The sequence below is a fragment of the Somniosus microcephalus genome, chromosome 8, assembly GCF_052327205.1.
Source record: "Somniosus microcephalus isolate GS21.2 chromosome 8, FLI_Smic_1.0, whole genome shotgun sequence".
NCBI lineage: Eukaryota > Metazoa > Chordata > Chondrichthyes > Squaliformes > Somniosidae > Somniosus > Somniosus microcephalus.
In genome coordinates, this window is record NC_140994.1 from 153777442 (window position 1) to 153800592 (window position 23151).

Sequence of the window (23151 nt, forward strand, 5' to 3'; positions counted from 1 at the left end):
GTAACAAAATAGACGAGTTAATGGCACAAACTACTACATATGGGTATGATCTTGTGGCCATTACAGAAACATGGCTGCAGGATGACAATGCCTGGGAATTAAACATACCAGGTTATTTAATGATCAGGAAGGACAGGCAGGAAGGAAGGGGAGGTGGGGTGGCTATGTTAATAAAGGTAGGAATCACTGTAATACAGAGAAATGATATTGGGTCAAAAGATCAGGATAATGAAACAGTTTGGGTGGAGGTAAGGAATAATAAGGGGAAAAAAACACTAGTGGGCGTAGTCTATAGGCCTCCGAACATTTGCAACTCTGTTGGACGGAGTATCAATCAGGAAATAGTTGAGGTTGTAATAAGGGAACATCTATAATTATGGGGGATTTTAAATATCATATTAATTGGACAAATCAAATTGGGCAGGGCTGCCTTGAGGATGAGTTCATTGAATGTATTAGGGATGGGTTTCTTGAGCAGTATGTAACTGAACCGACCAGGGGGCAAGCAACCTTAGATCTGGTCCTGTGTAACGAGACAGGATTAATTAAAAATGTCCTAGTAAAGGATCCCCTTGGAATGAGTGACCATAACATGGTTGAATTCCATATTCAATTAGAGGGTGAGAAGGTTGGATCTCAAACAAGCATGCTGAGCTTGAATAAAGGAGACTATGAAGGTATGAGAGCGGAATTGAGTAGAGTGGATTGGGAAAATAGATTAAAGGGTAAGACGATACATGATCAGTGGTGTACAATTAAGGAGTTATTTTACAACTTCCAAAAAATATATATTCCACTGAGAAGAAAAGGGTGTAAAAGAAAAGACAGCCATCCGTGGCTAAGTAAAGAAATTAAGGATAGTATTCGACTAAAAACAAGGGCATATAAGGTAGCCAAATCTAGTGGGAGGGTAGAGGATTGGGAAAACTTTAAAAGACAGCAAAAAATAACAAAAAGATTGATTAAGAAAGGGAAGATAGATTATGAAAGTAAATTAGCAAAAAATATAAAAACAGATAGTAAGAGTTTTTATAGTTATATAAAAAGAAAAAGGGTGGCTAAAGTAAATGTTGGTCCCTTAGAGGATGAGACCGGGAAATTAATGGTGGGAAATATGGAGATGGCAAAAACACTGAATGAATATTTTATATCAGTCTTTACAGTAGAAGTCACTAAGAATATCCCAACACTGGACAAACAGGGGGCTATAGGGGGGGGAGGAGCTAAACACGATCAAAATCACTAAGGAAGTTGTACTCGGTAAAATAATGGGACTCAAGACGAATAAATCACCTGGACCTGATGGCTTACATCCTAGGGCCTTGAGGGAAGTGGCGGTAGGGATTGTGGATGCATTGGTAATAATTTTCCAAAACTCCCTGGACTCAGCAAAGGTCCCGGCAGACTGGAAAATTGCTAATGTAACACCCTTATTTAAAAAGGGCAGTAGACAGAAGGCTGGAAACTATAGACCGGTTAGCCTAACATCTGTGGTCGGTAAAATTTTGGAGTCCATTATTAAGGAGACAGTAACAGGACATTTGGATAATCATAATTTAATAGGACAAAGTCAGCATGGTTTTATGAAGGGGAAGTCATGTTTGACAAATTTGCTGGAGTTCTTTGAGGAAGTAACATATAGGGTGGATAAAGGGGAACCAGTGGACGTAGTGTATTTAGACTTCCAAAAGGCATTTGACAAGGTGCCACACAAAAGATTATTGCTTAAGATAAAAAATCATGGGATTGGGGGTAATATTCTGGCATGGATAGAGGATTGGCTATCTAACAGAAGGCAGAGAGTTGGGATAAATGGTTCATTCTCAGACTGGCAATCAGTAACTAGTGGTGCTCCACAGGGGTCAGTGCTGGGTCCCCAACTCTTTACAAGCTATATTAACGATTTGGAGGTGATACTAAGATGGGAGGGAAAGTAGTGAGTGAGGAGGACATAAAAAACCTGCAAGGGGACATAGACAGGCTAAGTAAGTGGGCAGAGATTTGGCAGATGGAATAAAATACTGGAAAGTGTGAGGTTATGCACTTTGGCAGGAAAAATCGTAGAGCAAGTTATTATCTTAATGGCAAGAAACTGGAACGTACTGAAGTACAAAGGGATCTGGGGGTCCTGGTGCACGAAACTCAAAAGGTTGGTATGCAGATGCAGCAAGTGATTAAGAAGGCCAATGGAATGTTGGCTTTCATTGCTAGGGGGATAGAATATAAAAATAGGGAGGTATTGCTTCAGTTGTACAAGGTACTGGTGAGACCACACCTGGAATACTGCATACAGTTTTGGTGTCCATACTTAAGAAAAGACATACTTGCTCTCGAGTCAGTACAAAGAAGGTTCACTTGGTTAATCCCGGGGATGAGGGGATGGACATATGAGGAGAGGTTGAGTAGATTGGGACTCTACTCATTGGAGTTCAGAAGAATGAGAGGCGATCTTATTGAAACATTTAAGATTGTGAAGGGGTTGGATCGGGTGGATGCGGGGAGGATGTTCCCGATGATGGGTGAAACTAGAACTAGGGGGCATAGTCTTAGAATAAGGGGCTGCTCTTTCAAAACTGAGATGAGGAGGAACTACTTCACTCAGAGGGTGGTAGGTCCATGGAATATGCTGCCCCAAAAAGCTGTAGAAGCTAAATCATTACATAAATTTAAAACAGAAATAGACAGTTTCCTAGAAGTAAAGGTAATTAAGGGCTACGGGGAGCGGGCAGGAATTTGGACATGAGTCCAGGTTCGGATCGGACATGGCCCTGTGGGTAGCGGAGCGGGCCCAGGGGCCGTGTAGCCTGATCCTGCTCCTATTTCGTGTGTCTAATTCTGTTAGATTCAGGAGATGGTTCTGTGATAGTAGATTGGCGGTTAGGATCAGATCAGCCATGATCTTATTGAATGGCGGAGCAGGCTCGAGGGGCCGATTGGCCTACTCCTGCTCCTATTTCTTATGTTCTTATGTTATGTTCATACTTCATCTCGCTATACCCTCTTATTTCCTATCACTTTTACCATCAGCATTACAAAATCAAGTCGCCCCGAGTCCTCAATGCGCTTTTGCCATTTCCCAGAACACATAGGCCACACAATCAACTGTTTGCCATAATTTATCTTTAACACATGACAAAATATACCAACAACAGTCAGAAAAAAAAGAATCATCACCCAAGTGAGTCCCCTTGTGACTATAATCTTTCTCTTACGTGTGCTTCTACGTGTTGCTTCCCCTGTGGCTTCAGCAGATGTAGAGGCACCTTGCTGACTAGGATGCTGCACCTGCTTAGACGCCTTTGGTGGGCATCCTCTGGGTTTGGGAGCCTGGGAGGGCTCTTCAACAGTCTGCTCTTCCTGTGGCTGTGCAGGGGCAGAAGTGGCCATCTCAGTTATCTCTGCAAAGTGGGTCTCTGACCGAGAGCTCCATAGTGGCATGGTCGTGTGAGTGCTTTGAGAGGAGCCCACACTTGCTTCTGTCCTGCCAACAACATCTCTCTCATGGGTCAGCTGCACCTCAGTGCTGGCAAGTGGCTGGAGAGCACCTTGCTGCACTTCAGGGGGGCCATGAGGACCCGTATCTGTACTGGCAGTCCCCCTCAAAAGACGTCCATGAAGCTCTGGTCTCTCTGCTCAATAGCTGTCCATCACTCCTCCAGAGATGTCATTCTATTCTGAACAGTCACCATGTTTTCCTGACTCTGGTGACTTATTCCCTCCATGGCCATATCCATCCTTTCCACGGAGGTTGCCATCCTTTCCACAGAGGTTGCCATCCTATCCATGATGGTGCGTTCATGTGCCATTGCATCCACCACGGCAGTGCTGATGTTAGAGATGGACTCCTCCATTCTCTCCACACTCGCACTAATCCTGGAGGCAAACCCTTCCAGAGACTCCTGCACTTGTTCCTGTATTTCACAAACTGCTTTTTTTCTGGCTGGCCCCAGAGGCACAATGTCTGCATGCAGCTCAGCAAAGCTAGGAGAGTCCTGTGCCCTCCGAGGAGGACTCTCCACTGCTGTCGCTGTCTCCACCATCTGCTGATGCGCTGTGATAGACCAAGTGGCAACACTACTCTAACTCGCGAGGGCCCCACCGAGGTGTACGTTGCTGCGCTGGTGCTGTGTGCCCTGAGTCCTGGTGACACTGGTCCCGCAGAGGCTTCAGGTTCCTCTGAGGAGTTGTTCGGGTCTTCATCCTGGATCATGGTGAGGGGGTTGCTCGATGCTCCTGTGGGAGAGCAAAGGCATGATGTAGACATCTGATATTGATGTAGCAGACACATCCTTTTGAGCAGATGATACAAAGCGATTCTCTATGAACATCATATGGCATTGCAGTCTGAGAGGGATGAAACTATTATGTCACCAGCTTCCTCTAGTGTGCCCGTCTCTCCACTGCTCACTTCCAGATCCTCGCCACCTCCAACAATCTCATTTGCAGCCTCCTCAGTACTGGTCAATGTTGCAATGGTAGGTGTTCCTCCTCCAGTCATTGCTCTCTCCCTCTTATTGTGGGATATCTTTTCCTGCAAGGAGGGACACAAGCGGTGTTTCAGCCACAGTGATGGAGTGAGGGTCAATAATCTCTACCATAGAAGCTTTGAGGGAGACGAAGATGGGGTAAGGTCCCAAGAGGAAGCTAGCTCCCTGTGCATTGTTAGTTGTAGTCACTGCACGACAATGAGAGCGACTCTAAAGGGTGCATAGGCAGGATGCTGAAGTGATTCAGTACAGAGACAGAGATGGATAGGAAAGGGTGCAAGGGAAGTAAGAGTAAGGTGGGATGTGAAGGAGGAGGCTTACAAAGCAGAGTGCAAGTGATGAGAAGAGAAGGGAAGCAGAGTGAAGGCAAGTGAGATGGGATACTCACTTTTGATGTTCTCATAAGGTCATTAAACCTTTAGCGGCACAGGATCCATGAGCGTGCATAAATGCATCTTGCGCTCACCTCCTGAGCAATGCACAGCCAGGCTGCCTTGGTCTGCTGAGAAGGCTTCCTCCAGCCATCAGGAGGGAAGAGAATCTCCCTGCGCCCTCTGACAGTATCCACAATGTTTAAATCAAGTGCAGGAAACCACAATAGAAAGGCGCAGGCTGGAAGGCAGCTTTAAAAGCAGCTGCTATTATGACGTCATCAGAGGCGGCCAGCCGACTCAATCCCACTCACTGAACCGGCCAGCGCGCCTCCATGAAATTAACAAGCTCGTTTAATAAAAATCGCAACTCTGCAGCTGATCCCGCCAGAAGCAGCTCCGGAACCCAACCACCATGCAGCCCGACTCCAACCCACCTCGGGAATTAAAATCGAGCCCAAAGGGTTTATAGAAAAATACGACTGATATTAATGCAGGACTGATGAGGATAACATTTAAATCAATTTAATAAACATTGTGGACACCTACCTATATTTTTTAGGCTCAGACACAAACCTGCTACAAATATAAGCAATATCTGCACCCCTTCTTGCAGCTGACTAGTGCTGGGAATGGGCTTAGTTGGGCTAATGAATTTCATAAGGACGGTCTCTGTCCCCCCTGTGGAAAGATGGCTATTTCTTCATCATTCTCTCCCAACTTTTTCTGCTTTCTGGTGATTCACACAGTGCTATCCATACTGTCTCAGTAATATCCTTGTCCTGAGTGGGTGTACCTAGGCTGGTGCTTGAGAGGCAAATGCAATAGAACCATTCTGCCCTCTCTGATGCAAATAACTGAAAAAGCACTTGTGTGGATGCAAGCACAAATGCAATTAAACAGATCCAGTGAAAAGCTGCTGAACATAAATTACTTTTGAAACCTGGTGTTACAAATAATGAGGCAGTTCTTGATTAATTAGTCCTATGATATTTTTATATTAACTACACTAATCTTACACAACACTGTCAGCAACACAACAAGACCTTCAAGACGATGTGAACAAAACATTTAAAAAACATTCTCCATCTTCATCCATATTAATGAGAATAATCTTAAACAAGCTCAGTCAACCACAGTGCATATTTGTGCATCATAATGCACTAGGATGTATGTACTATTAAAAATAGTTCAAATAAAGTGATTTTGAGGTAATTTTTATCAAAATAAACTGGAACTCTGGGCAGAACAATTACATTTTGCTGACAACTGGATACAGCTGAAGCAAAGGTGAAATATTTAAGATATGACATTAACAAATCATTGTCCTCTATACTTTCTTTCATTTCTATTATTTTAATGTATGCCCCTACAGTCCCTCATCCTCATGCTCAGTAAACATTATCAATACTGCTCTGTGATTGTATCCAGAAACCTTCTATTTTTTTCTTCCTAGGTGCATCTGTTCCTGTGCAATCTTTCTCCATGCCTCACTCATGAACTGACTTAACTAACATACTGGGCACAGGTTAGATTGAAAATCAAACTTATGATTTAATGCAGTTCTTTACCTTTCAATCTGCATAAATAATTCTTAGATTATTAAAGGAGAGTGCTGATTGGTTGAAGATCGTAACAAAACCTATAATAAACATACAACATAATCTGCAGCAGAAAAGCTTTAGATTTTTCTATGTCAGAGATTTGTTGTGAACAATGGAAATCAATGTTATACATATTAATAAGAAAATTGATTCCACAAATAAATGTCAGCTTACAATAATTATACACTTAAAGGCATAGATTTCAATGCTTTGATTTAGCTCTCACATTTAAATTGCACCCATACAGTTCTTGGTGGAATAAAACATATGCCTTTAGTTTAATTATTGTCTAAATAAATAAAGTTATCCAGTTGAAATCATATCTTCATATAAAAACATAACTGAATCCTTACCCTAGAGACACAGATCTCAGGGGACCACAAGCACCTTGGAATCAGTGCCAAGCACAAGTGGGCTTCAAGGAGTGATCACAGATGTTGTTTCTCCAGGGAGAATGAACCTGCTTCCTTAAGGCTACTTCCAATACCTACATATGAAGGAGCTTAAGACATGGGTCCAGTGCGCATTATATTGCAAGATAAAAGCTGCTGGAAGCTGGTCCCTCTGGGACAGTTGCTTTACTAAGACAAGTGTGGTGTATGTAACCTGTTCCACCTTAAGAGAACTTAAGCCTGTTCCACCTTAAGAGATGTACTACTTTCTCTGGCTGCTGTATACGTAATACCGGTGGTGACCACCGGTATATAAGTACTGTGTAGTGATATTGCTGTTAGTATAGCCCTGACCTCCAACTAGTAAAGACCTGTTGAAACGTTATTCTTGTAGTCTGTGTCAGTAATTAATCTTAAATACAACTAGAACACACAGACTTAACAGTGGCGACGAGTCCGATTCTTACCCTGCGGCAGTTTATATCCACGGCGGCTTCGTCCACAGAACGGGCGTCGAAGAGAGGCATCCACCCTCATCACCCTGCTGGAAGACACGTCGCGCGGCAGGCATCGAGAACCCGGAGTGCAGAAGATATCCTGAACTCGAAGCCTCCATCAGCGGCAGTCAGCTATCTTCCTTCTACCTCGGTGGTGGGTAAGCCGGTCAGCGACGCGAGCAGAAAGTCGGCCGCGTTGGCTGTACAGACGGGGAGGGAAGACGGAGGAATAAGGGCGGTGAGATCGATCGCGACCGGAGATAAGGGCCGGGCCGCATTCGGGCCGAAAGGCGCAGTGCGGGGACATCGATCGCGGCTGGTGATAAGGGCCGGGCCGCATTCGGGCCAAAAAGGCGCAGCGTCTGGGGCGACTGAAGGCACGAGAGCCGCGGTGAAGGCGAACGCAGCCGGTGCTAATAACCGGGCTGCAAGAAGGGCTGCGAGGCGCGACATCGGGGAAGCGCGAATGCCCGAGGGAGCCGCGGTGAAGCGGAGACAGCATCGGGGGAGTTACTAACCGCTGGGAAAGGGGAGCAGCAGCGGCACGCCAAACGCCATTGCAGCCAGCAGGTGAAGAAGGCGAGCGCGGGAAAGACCGCCAAGCGCGGGAAACCGCCATTTTGTAGGCAGAGGACGAAGACAAGAGCGGGAAGCCGCCATCTTGGAAAAAGGGAAATCACTAAAAAAAAAAATTGCAACGATGCCTAAACATGGGAACATTAATACCTTTGATAGCGACATCGAAGATTGGGCCACGTATGTAGAACGCATACAAAATTATTGTAAAGCAAATAAAATCCCAGATGATGAGAAAGCACTAACTTTATTAAACTTAATGGGTGCGAAGACATACGGGCAATTGAAACACCTTTTATCACCAGATGAACCAGCGGAGAAGACGTTCGAGGAGATTGTTACTGTCCTGAGAAATCATCTAAACCCCACGCCGCTGATGCTAGCTGAACGATTTAAATTTTACAGCAGAAAGCAGCTGAAAGATGAAAGCAATGCTGAATATTTAATGGAATTGCGTAAGCTAGCAAAGTACTGTCAGTTTGGAACGGGATTAACAGATGCGCTAAGAGATAAATTTGTGTGTGGATTATTAAAAGAAGATACACAAAAGCGACTGCTCGAGGAGAATGAGCTGACGCTTGAGAAAGCGGTCACTATGGCAGCATCACACGAAGCCGCAGCGAGAGGCATGGCAGTAATGCAGCTACGGTCACCGGAACTCAGTACAAATCAATTGGTTTTGAGTACTGTAAAATGTTATCGTTGTGGAAAGACAACGCACGATCAGAACCAGTGTTGGTTTAAAAACCAAGAATGCAGAACGTGTGGCAGGCTTGGCCACATAGCTAAAGTATGCCGGTCAGGAAAGAAGACCAGCAACAAAAAGTCACCGCAAGGAAAATACATAAAGGTACACAAGGTGACAAAGAACAGTTCGAACGAACAGAAGTCAGATTCAGACGCCAGCAGTAATGAACTGGGTAGCTTAAGAGTACACAACGTTGGTAAGGATGCAGATCTCCAGACAATTTGGGTCACTCTTCAGACAGCAGGAGTCCAAGTAAAGATGGAATTGGACACTGGATCGGCATTGATGGTCATGAATAAGAAAGATTACAAAAGGTTATTCCAACATATTCCCCTACGGGATACGGAGATTATATTGAAAACATGCACGGGGCAAAGAGTGTACCCCATCGGAAAGATAGAGGTAAAAGTGGTCCACAAGGACAAAGAAAGCCAAGTAATGGACTTATATGTGCTACCTGAAGGAGGTCCACCACTACTGGGACGGGAGTGGATTAGGAAAATGAATATGGACTGGCACTCCTTAAAGGCACTAACGGTAGATTCCGGGGAAACAGATGTCAAACCTAAACGATTGTCCAGAATATTGGATGATGCTAAAGAGGTGTTCCAGCAGGGACTGGGAACACTGAGAGGAATTACGGCAAACATCAAGATTGATGAACATGCACACCCAAAATTTTTCAAAGCCAGACCGGTACCCTATGCAATACGACCTGCTGTAGAAGCGGAACTGGAAGCGCTAGAACGTTCAGGTGTACTGTCTAAGGTAGATTGGAGTGAGTGGGCTACGCCCATTGTTCCCGTTATGAAACGTCCTTCGAGCAACAAGCCAGGAGAACCAGGGAAGGTTCGCATCTGTGGAGACTTCAAGATCACCGTTAATCCGGTGCTTCACACGGTGCAGCATCCGCTTCCGCGGATTGAGGATATTTTTGCTTCGTTGTCTGGCGGGAAACACTTCACCAAGATAGGCCTGGCGCAGGCGTACTTGCAGATGGAGGTTGAAGAAGAGTCATGCCAGTACCTCACGATCAACACGCATAGAGGTTTGTACCGGTATAATAGGCTGGTTTTTGGAGTGGCATCGGCTCCAGCAATTTGGCAGAGGGCCATGGAGCAGGTATTACAGGGAATTCCAGGCACACAATGTTACCTGGACGATATTCTGATTACAGGAGATGGTGATGAAGAACACCTCGCAAACTTGGAACTGGTGCGCAACAGACTGAAAGAGTATGGACTTCGAGTTAATCGGCAGAAATGTGAGTTCTTTCAGAAGCGGATCTCGTACTGTGGTCATGTCATTGACCGGGAGGGGCTTCATAAGTCTCCTGACAAGATAGAGGCAGTTGTAAAGGCTCCCGCTCCGGATAATGTCTCTCAGTTGAGGTCGTTTCTAGGATTGATTAACTATTACCATAAGTTTCTACCGAATCTATCCACGGTACTGCACCCGCTGAACGCTCTTTTACAGAAGGGGGTACCATGGGAATGGAGCGAAAACTGTAAGAAGGCATTTCGCAAAAGCAAAGAATTGATCACCTCAGAGGAAGTGTTGGCTCACTTCAACCCGACACTGCCTATTCGGTTGGCTTGTGATGCTTCTCCATATGGTATTGGGGCAGTACTCTCACACAAGTTGCCAAATGGCACGGAAAGGCCAGTCGCGTTTGCATCCAGATCATTGACCTCCGCTGAGCGCAACTATGCGCAGATCGATAGGGAGGCTCTCAGCCTTGTATAGGGAGTGAAGAAGTTTAATCATTACCTGCAGGGCCAAAAATTCACACTTCTGACAGACCATCAGCCGTTGGTATCCATTTTTAACCCTAAGAAGGGTGTTTCGGTGATGACAGCACAGAGACTCCAGAGATGGTCCCTTTTCCTAGGGGCACATCAATATCAAATAGAATTCAAAGGTACAAAGCAACATGGCAATGCTGATGGGCTGTCGCGCCTGCCACTACCTGAAGAAGAAGAAGAGACGACGAAAGTTGACCCTGTTGAGTTATTTCATTCGACCATCATCGAGTGTTTACCAGTCACCAATGCAAGTATTGAAAGAGAAACCAGGAATGACCCGACACTGTCCCGAGTCTACGAGGTGACAGTGAAGGGATGGCCAACACATGGTGATCCTCTGTTACCGGCATTCTTGGCAAGGCGAGACCAGCTATCCGTCTGCCATGGTACTTTGATGTACGGGACAAGAGTGATTATTCCTCCCAAGTTAAGGGAAAGAGTTGTAAAGGAACTGCATGAAGGTCATCTGGGGGGAGTTAAGATGAAAAGTCTTGCTAGGGCTTATGTATGGTGGCCGGGTATTGACCAACAGATAGAGGAGTTGACGAAAAGCTGCGCTGGGTGCCAAAAAGTGCAAAATGCACCTCCGATCGCACCGCTACACCCATGGGAATGGCCTTCAGCCCCATGGCAATGCATACATATTGACTTTGCTGGTCCATTCATGGACTCCATGTTCCTAATTGCGGTGGACGCACATTCCAAATGGCCAGAAGTGATCAAGATGAATACCACTACTTCAGAAAAGACAATTGCGGTGTTAAGAACAATATTCGCAAGGAACGGATTGCCAGAACAGATATGTTCGGACAACGGACCACAGTTCGTGTCGGAAGAATTCCAAAAATTCTTAAAGAAGAATGGGGTGAAACATTATACCTCTGCCCCATATCATCCGGCGACAAACGGGTTGGCCGAGAGATTTGTCCAAACATTCAAAAAGGCAATAAAGGCCATGAACGATGATCAGATTCCGCTACAACACAAGGTGGACAATTTCCTAATGGCATATCGAAACGCCGCTCATGCAGTAACTAACCAAAGTCCTGCCATGATGTTTTATAACAGGAGGTTGCGGTCCAGGTTGGACTTGTTAAAACCAAATGTGCAGAGGGAAGTGGAAAACAAACAGTTCCGGCCTATTAATAACAAGACCACTCGAAGTTTCGACGTAGGACAACCAGTGTTGGCAAGGGACTATGGAAACAAAAAATGGCAGTCCGGAACAATTTGGGCCAGACAAGGACCTCTGGTGTACACAGTAGATATTGGTAACAATGTGATAAGGCGTCATGCGGATCAACTGGTAGAATCGAGAGCAAGGGTCGAACCCATGGTTGCGACAGAGACAACTGTGGAAGACGTTAATGAACCTGAAGCATCTACCTCGGCGGGGAATGTACCTGATGATGACGTCCAATACATAGGAAACCAACTAGAGGAGTCACCTCAGCAACAAGAATCAGAGACCACTGAAAGGCGTTATCCAACCCGAATCAGAAGGCCTCCTGAGAGACTGAACCTTTGAACTGTTTATACCTGAAGTTATATATGTATATATGTTATTATGTTATGTTAAATGGGGATATGACTGTTAAGCTAAAAAGGGAGGATTGTGGTGTATGTAACCTGTTCCACCTTAAGAGAACTTAAGCCTGTTCCACCTTAAGAGATGTACTACTTTCTCTGGCTGCTGTATACGTAATACCGGTGGTGACCACCGGTATATAAGTACTGTGTAGTGATATTGCTGTTAGTATAGCCCTGACCTCCAACTAGTAAAGACCTGTTGAAACGTTATTCTTGTAGTCTGTGTCAGTAATTAATCTTAAATACAACTAGAACACAGACTTAACAACAAGAGTCACCTCAAACCTCAAACTCCAGGGGTCTCTTCCCAGACACTCAATGCACAACCTCCGCTCACTTAGGGAGTACCTCATAAAAGCAGTAGGTTGGGAGCTAGAGGAAGTAAGTTAGCCGGCACAAAGGGTGGACATGGAGGCAAGATGTAGTATAAGTAGAGAATATGGATTAGTTGGACTTTTTGATGAATGCTTTTCTGGCAAGTAAATGTGTCTTGTGCACAGACTTCAGAATTAATTTCTCGTATGCTTGCAACTTTTTGAATATTAAATTTAGACTTTTATCTTGTGAAGAAAATAGGCAGAAGTCTTTGACAGTGAAGGGCGGGGGGGAGAGAACAGGCAGGTGTGAAATTATTTTATTTGGTGTGTCAACTGTTATTCATCAAAAGCACTTGGCTGTAAGTTGTTTCCTCCTTTCTGTGGCTGATGGTTGTCCTGTCTCACATCCTCTCCTTCCTGTGCACCATCCTTATGCTGTGGGAAAGGGGGTCCTTCTACCCCTATCACCATTAGCTTCTGGAAGCAACGAGCCTTTCTTCATCATGTTGGATGTAGCTAGCTACAATGGGGGCAATTTTGCCAGCCCTGGGGAGGCGGGTATGGAGGCGGAGCTGCCTGGAAAATGGCAGAATTTGGGGGCGGGTACCCATCCTGCCCTCAACCCGCCTCCGTGCCATCATCCCAGGAGGCGGGTACCCGACCCGCGCTGGGAACCGCCTCCTCGAGGTAGTTAACAGGCAGTTTTTTGGATAATCCCTATTTTGCCACCTAAAGTATGGGCTTCCCGACAGCTCTGAACCTCGCCAGGGTCAGCAAGGCGAGCCGTGGGTCTGCGGGGGTTGGAGGGGCCAAGATGTCTGGTGTGCAGGTGAGTGGTGGGTGCATGTGTGGAGAGGTAAGTGTGTGAGGTGAGTGTTGAGTATTTTAAAAGCTTTACTTACCATTGCTTCTTCCTCCAGACTTCATTCCTTCAGGTCTCGGGAGTCCCTCAGCTCACGAGCAGCGAAAGCAGATCGGCCGCTGCATTCTCAAATGCATCAGCCCTCTGTTTTCTGCTCAGGAAGGCTTTCTAATTGAGTCTTGAGTAAAGACTCAACTTAAAAGACAGATTGTCAGTGTTTGACAGCTTCACAGAGCTGTCAAACGATGACAATTCATCTTGACAGATGAAACGTCACTCGCTGATGTCACCAGTAACCGGCTTTCCCTTAATTGGCCTGCTAAGCCCGCTGGGCTTAATAAGGTCAATCAAGGGAAAATAGGATGGGTTGGTCGGACGTCGACGGAGGCGGGACTAAAACCCGACAAACAGCAGTCCCACCTCCATCACATCCCCATTGGCAAAATCACCCCCAATGATTCTGGAGAATCTTGCTGGGCTCTACCTAATTTATTCAGGCACCTAAAATTAGTTGTCTAGATTTTTATAATCTGCTCTATGGCATTTCCTGCCATCCCACAGGCTTATTATTTTTATTGTCTGCAAAAGCCTTACTGGAGTCACAAGCCACAACTATAGGGGATAGCCCTGATCACCAGTCAACAATCCTTATACATGACTCAGGGCTGCTATAGTGGATTGGCACATGATGAAAGCTTCATGACAGCTCCCTGAGTAGCGGGCATTTGCATGCAGGATAAAGTGGCTGGCCTCTCACACTAGCTGCACATTAATCAAACAAAAGCCTTCCTCTGTTCATTAAACTGAGGGGTGGTGGTTCTCATATGGGGCTCTGAGTAACACATGTATTCCATCTTTCTCTTTTCATCTGCTAGTCTGTAGAATTGAATAGCTCATTTTTTTTGTTTAGCTGGTTCCATTGAGAAGGAAATGAAGTGTATAGCCCACCTGAAGAGAACATCTATGACCTTCTTTATACAGCGGCAAACTATTGCCTAACTAATGTGACAAAGGTCATGAGATGTTGCCTGGAAGAAGCCAGTTGCAAAGAAAGTCAAGACGGTGGCAACCTTGACTGGTATAGACAATGCTATTATCCTGTTGGAAGTTTGCTGCAGCTCGGAGGAGAAGGCATGGCATTCTGAGGCTGTCAACTGCCCAAGTAAGTTCTTTGTGGTCTGTAAACCCTGGGTATGTACTTGTAAGAAACAAACGTCTTCTGTGTTACCTCATTCTAAGTGCCTCCAATCTGGCCAATTTCATATCCTTTGAAGGGACAGCAATTAATAAAGCAAAGAGTTCATTTCCATAGCTTCCAATACAAATGTGGGAGATTGAAAAATAATTTTACATGCCACAACCAAGTCTCAAATCTACCAAACCATAATATAAAGTTCACTGATGGCGGGGGGGGGGGGTGGGGGTGGGGTGCAGTGAGGTGTTCGGGTGGGGGTGCAGGCAGGAGGGAAACCCCCATAGGAATCTCAGGCTGGGCCATTTTCACTCCCAGGCCTCATTTAACTAATGGACTGTCTCCCTACTGGTAAGTGGACTCAGCCTAACCTTAACCCCTCCCTCACACCATTCCTGCTGGGTGAGGGGGGTTAAAATCAAGGCCAATTTGTGTCTAAAATGTCCCAAATACTTAGTGTGGTTGGAAAAAATATTATCAAATGGATAAAACAATAGTGGGTAAGGGACCCATCCAGTCCATTTACCACATGTAACTGGAAGGCTATGTGGCTTAATGATTTTCTTGCTAGAAGAAGACACATCCAATTCAAAACCCTTCATAGCATTTAATGTTATTCCTCCCTCCACGCTTACTTTGCTGCAGATGGCAAATGCTGAAGGAAATAGAGAAGGTTGTGGCACCTCGCCTCATATTTTTTTGGCAGTGTCCCAGGATATTCTCCAATATGCTGAGTACACTGGGTAGGACATAGTCAAATGATGATGCTAATTACTTTAATGTTAATGCTGAATTACATGATACTTGGAAATTCTACAAAATGTGTATCAGTCGTCCAGTTTACAGGAGGGAAAAAAATGCCCTCTGGTCAAGCGGTGTCAAAAAGCCTTCATTTAGGAGATGTGTGAGCTGTTAACATTCTTACAAACAGACAGATGTACAGGATTGCTTTGGGAATTAATCAGATGCACAGGGGAGTTGCCTCAGCTGGATAATTAAATTGATAATTAAGTAATAATAGCAGAGGAATAATCAAGATCACCATTAAAGCCAAGGTTAAACTTCCTTTTGTGCGACAGGAGAAAGGGTGCCAAGAAATATCTGTCAACTGTGATAAGCAGGCATGTCAAATGTTTGAGGAAGAAGTGAGAATGAAATAACCTTCTAAGGCACATATTTGGGCTCTTCAGCAGCTAGGAAAAAAAATTGTCAATCCAAGTGACCAGATGGTCTGTGGGAGCTACGAGCAAAATATAGCAGTTAACAGCCATGAAACAGATTTATAGCCTATTGATTCTGCTGTTACAGAATGAAAGAAAGTGGAACACTGAGATTGAATTAGTTCACTATTATTCTGAAGTACACAACTGATTCACTTATAGTGTACACTCATATTTTCAAGGGAATACTCTCATGTACTAACAGGTAAGGAAAACACTGAGACAGCAAGTACTGTACCCATCTATGGAAGCACTGCACCTTATGGTATCTCACGAGTTCAATATCCAGAACATCTAATATGAACTTTGAATTTATCTGTTGAAATTCAATGTTTCCAGTCCTGCTAATTCCAAGTAATTATGCCAAGTTCATTACTAGAAAGATTTACCTAATGCAACAATAAGAAAATATTTAAAATGCATTCACAATAATACTTATCAAGAAATTCACATTGCTATGTCTTCCTCTCTGTAATTGAGAGGATGCAAAACAATTCAATTCTTCTAATTTATCTTACCTCTTCTAGTTTTTAAATTTATGTAAGCTTATTGGGCCATTCAGTACTTCTCATTCCTACTTTCCAATTTTAAGGTTGACATTGTTTCTACATGTTACATATTTTACATTTTATTTATCTCTTTCCCTAAAAGTTATTCAAGTTACCATTTTTCTTCTGCTTCTGAGTCTCATCATCCATTCTGGTGCTGGGACCCGCATTGTCAAGTTCACTTAATGGCTGAAAACTGACTACAAATACATGAAATATTGATAGAGAAATTGTGACTTGTTATAACAGCTTCGCCTGCCTGAAAACGCAATGTCAACATGGCAGATAACGAGGACAGCAGAAAGGCGGTTACTGGGGACCAAGATGGCACCAATAATTAAAAACTTCAGGGTAGCACCAACCTGTTTCTCTCACTGGCACTGCTTATGTGTTTTCAAAACATTTCACAGTCAACCACTGCCTGGTGCTGTTTAAATATGTACAGGTCACCCTGGAGGGAAGGGCAACTCAGGTGATGAGTATATTACCCAGTAAAGGAGATTGGCTGCTGACTGTCAGGAGGACCTTGAAGGTTTTTAGTGGAGGTTCCTTGGGCTGTTGACACCATGATGGTAGTAAGTATGATGGACAACTCCTTACTGTCATTATTCTATTGAGTCCAACCTAGGGTCATTATTATGTATAGTCTAATGGCACCTTTGTGGAGAGCACAGGGCTTATCGCAGAAAAGCAGAAGAATTGGTCAAGAAGTTAACAAAGCAGCACGGCCTGATGAAAGGGCGTGAAATTATAATGTCCCAAATGTTTAAGGGTCTCACCCACAGCAACAATACATTCAGTTGTGCACTATGTGGTGCTGCTTTGTTAACTCTTGACCAATTTTTACTGCTTCTCTGGGATCAGCTCTTATGATGGTCAGTTCAAAAGATATCAGGATTGCTTAAAGACCAATCGGAAAAAAAAATGGCACCTTAACTGGCCAATGGGAGCATGAAGCTTGTGACAGGAAAAAGTGACTAAAGATGATTCACGATGACACGACATAGCTTGAAACAAGTTGTATCCAGCTGGATAAAGAGAAGAGAGCCCAAAGGAAATCAAGGAAAGATCAGCCCTTGGGTCAATCCGAAGTCCTGTGTGTAGGAAAACAATTTGTGTGAAAATTCGAGATTAGAGTCAGTCAAGAACCCACAACCTGTATTAATTGGAGATGAATTACGGGCAGTCACCATCAACAATGATCGACAAACCATCACATTAGCCTTTGGTGAGAGGTACAGAGAAGGAACTTGTTGAGGGGAAAGTATGGAGGAGGCTGTTGGGGTGGAGGGAAAGAGGGAAACCTTGTTGTGAGGGAAACTCTGGCTCTTTTGGGAATGAGAAAAGCAATTATTGTTTGAGATTAGCAGGCCCACATTATAGAACTGTATCCTCCAACTCACTGTGAGCAATGCCACAAGAGATGCACTAGTTTCTTTAAAAAATAAAACAATTAATGAATGTTTTATATATAATGGCTGTGAAGAAAACTGTATTTATTAAAAGAAAAATATTACAGATATTAGCAGAAAAGATAACTACTCATTCATTCATCATTGATTCATCACATGTTTAGGTCTTGATTTTAACTCGGGGAGGGTTTGTTGCGTGTGGGGGCCAGGGCGATCGGCAAGCATGAGGCCCAGGAGATTTTAACTACCTGGCCAGTGGGCAGGAATGGGATGTCTAGTGATTGAGGCTACCGACGGGAACCCATGGAAAAGTTCTCCGACACTAAGGTGAGGGAGTTCCGCCTGAGATCGAGGTTGGGGTTGGGGATAGCAAAGCCTCCCGTGTGATTGACAGATGAAGTGCAGCAAGTCATCATTCACATTAGCCTTTCGGGGGAGGTACAGAAAAGGAACTTGTTGAGGGGGAAGGGGAGGCCCAAGGTTTCCTGTGGAGCATGAAGGAGCACTCCTGCACCTCCTGCCTTGCAAGGAAACCTAAAGCAATTTAAAAAAAAATCTACCTCGTTGAACCTCTACTGGCCCTCGATGGAGTTCCTGGAAGGTTTGCCCTGGTGGTCAAGGCAGCACTGCTCACCCACTCAGACATCAAGATAAAATTGCAGTCGGGTCCCAATCCACATATTTAGAACAGGACCCCGCTGCCTTTCGGCAGCAGGAAGATCCCGGGGTGAGTGGGTAAGTCGCTGCCCTTATTTTAACTCATCCTCCCACCCCCCTCGGCCCAGTTTCCACCAGTCAGGTGGCAGTTAAAACAATACTTAATTAAGCATTTAATCATCCCACACACCTCTAATTCTACTTTCACAATTGATGAAATAAGTGCAGACCTACCTGTGACTTTATCTATGGTCTCTTCTGTTACATGATTCATCTGATGCACCCATTCACCGTTGCATTTGAAGTATATCTGTGTGGCTGGTGTTGCTTTGCAGACCAAGGTGACAGGTTTATTTTTTACAATGTACACATCCTCTGGTTCAACCAGAAAATGAGGCAAGGATTCTGAAGAAGCCACTGGGATGGTTTCAGACTGTGTCTCACTGTATTCTGCATCTGAAGAAAAATGCATAATTTTAAGATGTGTAATTTTTCTCTTTTTTAAAAAAAAAATCATTCTTGGGATGTGGCATTACTGGCAAAGCTGGCATTTATTCCTCATCCATATTTGCCCGGAGAAGGTGGTGGTGGAATTGTTTTCTAGGCCACTTGTGAGGGAAGTTAAGAGTCAACCACATTGCTACAGGACTGGAGTCACATATAGACCAGATTGGGTAAGGATGACAGGTTTCCTTCCCTAACGATCATCAGTGGACCAGTGGAGTTTTTATGACAATTTGACAGCTTTATGATCACTTTTACTGATACCAGTTTTTTTTTAAAGGAGATCATTTGTTGCTTCTCAATATGACCATTAAATAAAACAGCAATAGAAGTCAACCACATAGTTTTAAATAGAGACATTTTTAGCTGTATCTTTTAATTATCATAATCTGCAAAAGTAGGGTTATGCAAAAATGGCAGTGATCAAGACAAAGCAATCATTCTCATCATGCAATAGTTTTGATAATTAAAATGTAATAGTGATTTATATACTTAGCTATTGTAATATAAGTCACACAACATATGATCAGAGTGTAATCAATTTGATTCATGTACATCATGCAATTAATTTGTTGCATTTAGAATATGCAAAGCTGTAACTTATTTGATTTAGTTCTGGATAAACCAAAAGAATCAGTCAGATTAATTCCTTGTAATAGAGATCACTCAAAATTACGCTCTTTGAATGTTAGTGTATGAAGACTGATTTTTAATGGATGAGCAGCTCCATTAAAATAGCAAAGGCATTTTTCATACGAATATGCTGTATTAAAAGAGCTCATTTCAAGGTAAAATGGTTTAATCGAATCCTCATCTCTCACTACTGAGAAACTGCTGGAATAACTCTTTATTGCCACTAAATTCAATTGTTTCAAAGAGGTAAACTCTGTTGTTATAAAAGTCCATTTATTTACTTCCAGGGAACATTTAACCAATACTTGGCTTGAAAACTCCAAATAAAATTGTACCAGAATACACCATAGACATTTCTTGACTGAATCTTAAAACTTTCGGACTGAACTGGAAAGCTGAAAACAGTCCTATTCAGCTCCAGAAAATCCAGTTCCAATCCAAAATAAGTAACCAGTCACCCTTAACAATGCAAATCCATATTAAAGCTGTACTATCTAGTCATAAATACTAAGTAATGAAGGAACTTTTAGGTGCACTTTAAATATTTTTAAATAAATTTTGCATTTGAAATTTATAAAGTATATGAGAAATATATTTATTCTCAGGGTTACACACATATTTTAGGCATTAATTAATGATAATCAATAAAATTTTCACAATTCAAGCCATAATTAGCTTGACAATCGAGTCTAGAGGGTAGATAAGGATTTCAGCAGCATTTGGGCTGAGGCAGAGAGGGATTCAGAGAGATGGTGGAGAGGAAGAACTGGCTGTTGTCAGTGTACATAAATCTGTGGATGATATTGCCAAGAGGAAGCATGCAGATGAGGTAGAGGAGGAGGCCAAGGATGGATCCTTGGGGGATTCCCATGGAGAAAGTGCAGGGAAGAGAAGTCATTTGTAGAGAAGCTCTGGCTTCAATTGGATAGGTAAGCCTGGAACTAAGCAAGGGTAGTCCCACTAAGCCGGTCAATGGAGGAGAGGAATTGTAAGATAATTGTGTGGTTAACTGTCTCAATGCTGCAGAGAGGTCAAGGAGGACAAGGAGAAATAATGTACCATCGTCACAGTTACAGAGAATGTTGTTCATAACTTTGGTTAGGGTCATTTTGGTTCTGTGGGAAGGGTGGAAACCTGATTTGAAGGCTGCAAACAGGGTGTAGTGCAACAGATGGACACAGATCTGGGAAGCGACAACACGTTCCAGGACTTTGGAGAGAAAAAGGAAGTTGGAGATGGGGTGGTAGTTTTCAAGAACAGATGGGTGAAGGTGTTTTTTTTGAGGAGAGGGGTCATGATGGAAATTTTAAAGGGGATGGGGATGGTTCCTAAAGAAAGAAAACCAGTTACAATGTCAGCTAGCATGAGGGCTAGGAAGGAAATTTTTGTCATCAGAAGTTTAGTGGAAATGGGGTTGAGGAAGCAGGGGGTATGTGTCTCATGGGCCTGATGAGCTCAGAGGAGACAAGAACATAAGAATTAGGAGCAGGAATAGGCTATTCGGCCCCATAAAATCCACTTTCCTACCCGATCCCCATATCCCTTGATTCCCTTAGAGTCCAAAAATCTATCTATCTCAGCCTTGAATATACTAAACGATTCAGCATCCACAGCCCTCTGGGGTAGAGCATTCCAAAGATTCATAACTCTCAGTGAAGAAATTCTTCCTCATTTATCTTAAATGGCCGACCCATTATCCTGACACTATGCCCTCTAGTTCTAGACTCTCCAGCCAGGGGAAACAATTTCTCAGCATCTACCCTGTCAATCCCCCTCAGGATTATAGATACAAAGAATAGCAAATGGTCACAAAACAGTTAGTAAGAACTACAAAAAGGAGTATAAAAATAAACTTGCAAGGGATATCAAAATCAATATGAAGAATTTTTACAGTTACATTAAGAAAAAGAGGGTGGTCAGGAGCAATGTGAGGTGACCCTGAAGCATACGAGAGCATGGGCCTTACACTAAGCATCCATAAGACAAAGGTTCTCTACCAACCTGCCCCCGCCACACAGTACTGACACCCCAATTATTTAAATCCACGACAAGGCCTTGGACAACGTGGACCACTTTCCATACCTCGGGAGCCAACTGTCAACAAGGGCAGACGTCAACGACGAAGTCCAACTTTGCCTTCAGTGTGCCAGTGCAACCTTTGGTCGCCTGAGGAAGCGAGTGTTTGAAGACCAGGACCTCAAACCCGGCACTAAGCTCATGGTCTACAGGGCAGCAGTGATACCCGCCCTGCTGTATGCCTCAGAGACATGGACCATGTACAGCAGGCACCTCAAAGCACTGGAGAGGTACCACCAATGCTGCCTCCGCAAGATCCTGCAAATCCATTGGCAGGATAGGTGCACCAATGTCAGTGTTCTTGCTCAGGCCAACATCCCCAGCATCGAAGCTTTGACCATGCTCAATCAGCTCTGATGGACGGGTCACATTCTCCGCATGCCCGATACGAGACTCCCAAAATAAGCGCGCTACTCGGAACTCCGGCACGGCAAGAGAGCCTCAGGTGGGCAGAGAAAACACTTCAAGGACACCCTCAAAGCCTCCTTGAAAAAGTGTAACATCCCTACCGACACCTGGGAATCCCTGGCCCAAGACCGCACAAAGTGGAGGAGAAGCATCCGGGAAGGCGCCAAATACCTTGAGTCTCTTCGCTGGGAGCAAGCGGAAGTCAAGCGCAGGCAGCACACGTCAACCCAAGCACCCCACCCACCCGCCCCTTCAACCACCGTCTGCCCCACCTGTGACAGAGACTGTAGGTCCCGCATTAGACTCATCAGTCACCTGCGAACTCATTTTTAATGTGGAAGCAAGTCATCCTCAGTTCCGAGGGACTGCCTAAGAAGAAGAAGAGGTGGCCCTTTAAAAACTGAAAGTGGCGATATTGTCAATGACAATGGGGAAATGGCGGACATGTTGAATAATTTCTTTGCATCAGTATTTACAGAAGAAGAGGATAGCATGACGGAAATCCCAAAGAAACTAATATTGAATCGGGGACAGGGACTTAATAAAATTAAAGTATAAATTAACAGTAATAAAGAAAGTAATGGCACTAAAGAGTGACAAATCTCCAGGGCCAGATGGTTTCCATCCCAGGGTTTTTAAGGGAGTAGGTGAGCACATTGCAGATGCCCTAACTATAATCTTCCAAAGTTCTCTAGATTCAGGAACCATCCCTTTTAGATTGGAAAATTGCATGTGTCACTCCACTTTTTAAGAATGGTGAGAGAGGGAAACCAGGGAATTATAGAGCAGTTAGCCTAACATCTGTTTTTGGGAAATTGCTAGAGCCTATAATTAAGGATAGGGTAACCAAACACCTCAAAAATTTTCAGTTGAGCAGAGAGAGCCAGCATGGATTTGTGAAAGGTAGGTCATGTCTGACAACCCTGGTTGAATTTTTTGAAGAGGTGATTAAAGTAATGGACAGGGAAATATCTATGGATGTTATTTATATGGACTTCCAGAAGCCATTTGATAAAGTCCCACATAAGAGACTGTTAACTAAGGTAGAAGCCCATGGAATTGAGGACAAATTATTGACCTGGTTAGGAAATTGGCTGAGTGGAAGGAGACAGGCAGCAGGGATAATGGGTAGGTACTCAAATTGACAGGATGTGACTAGTGGTGTCCCGCAGGGATTTGTGTTGGGGCCTCAACTATTCACAATATTTACTAACGACTTAGATGATGGCATAGAAAGTCATATATCCAAATT

At 44.0% G+C, this 23151-nt stretch overlaps 1 protein-coding gene across 1 annotated transcript in view; it reads right to left on the reverse strand.

The window, feature by feature from the left end:
* The window catches only part of unc5a (unc-5 netrin receptor A), a 389186-nt gene extending 369498 nt beyond the window's left edge, over positions 1-19688 (reverse strand). Inside the window, exons 1-2 of the mRNA XM_085996169.1 lie at positions 19604-19688; positions 18513-18734 (exon numbers count right to left, since the gene is read on the reverse strand). Of these exons, the coding sequence (XP_085852295.1) occupies positions 18513-18734; positions 19604-19688 (307 nt within the window). The remainder of the gene's footprint in view (positions 1-18512; positions 18735-19603) is intronic.
* Positions 19689-23151: the final 3463 nt, after the last annotated feature.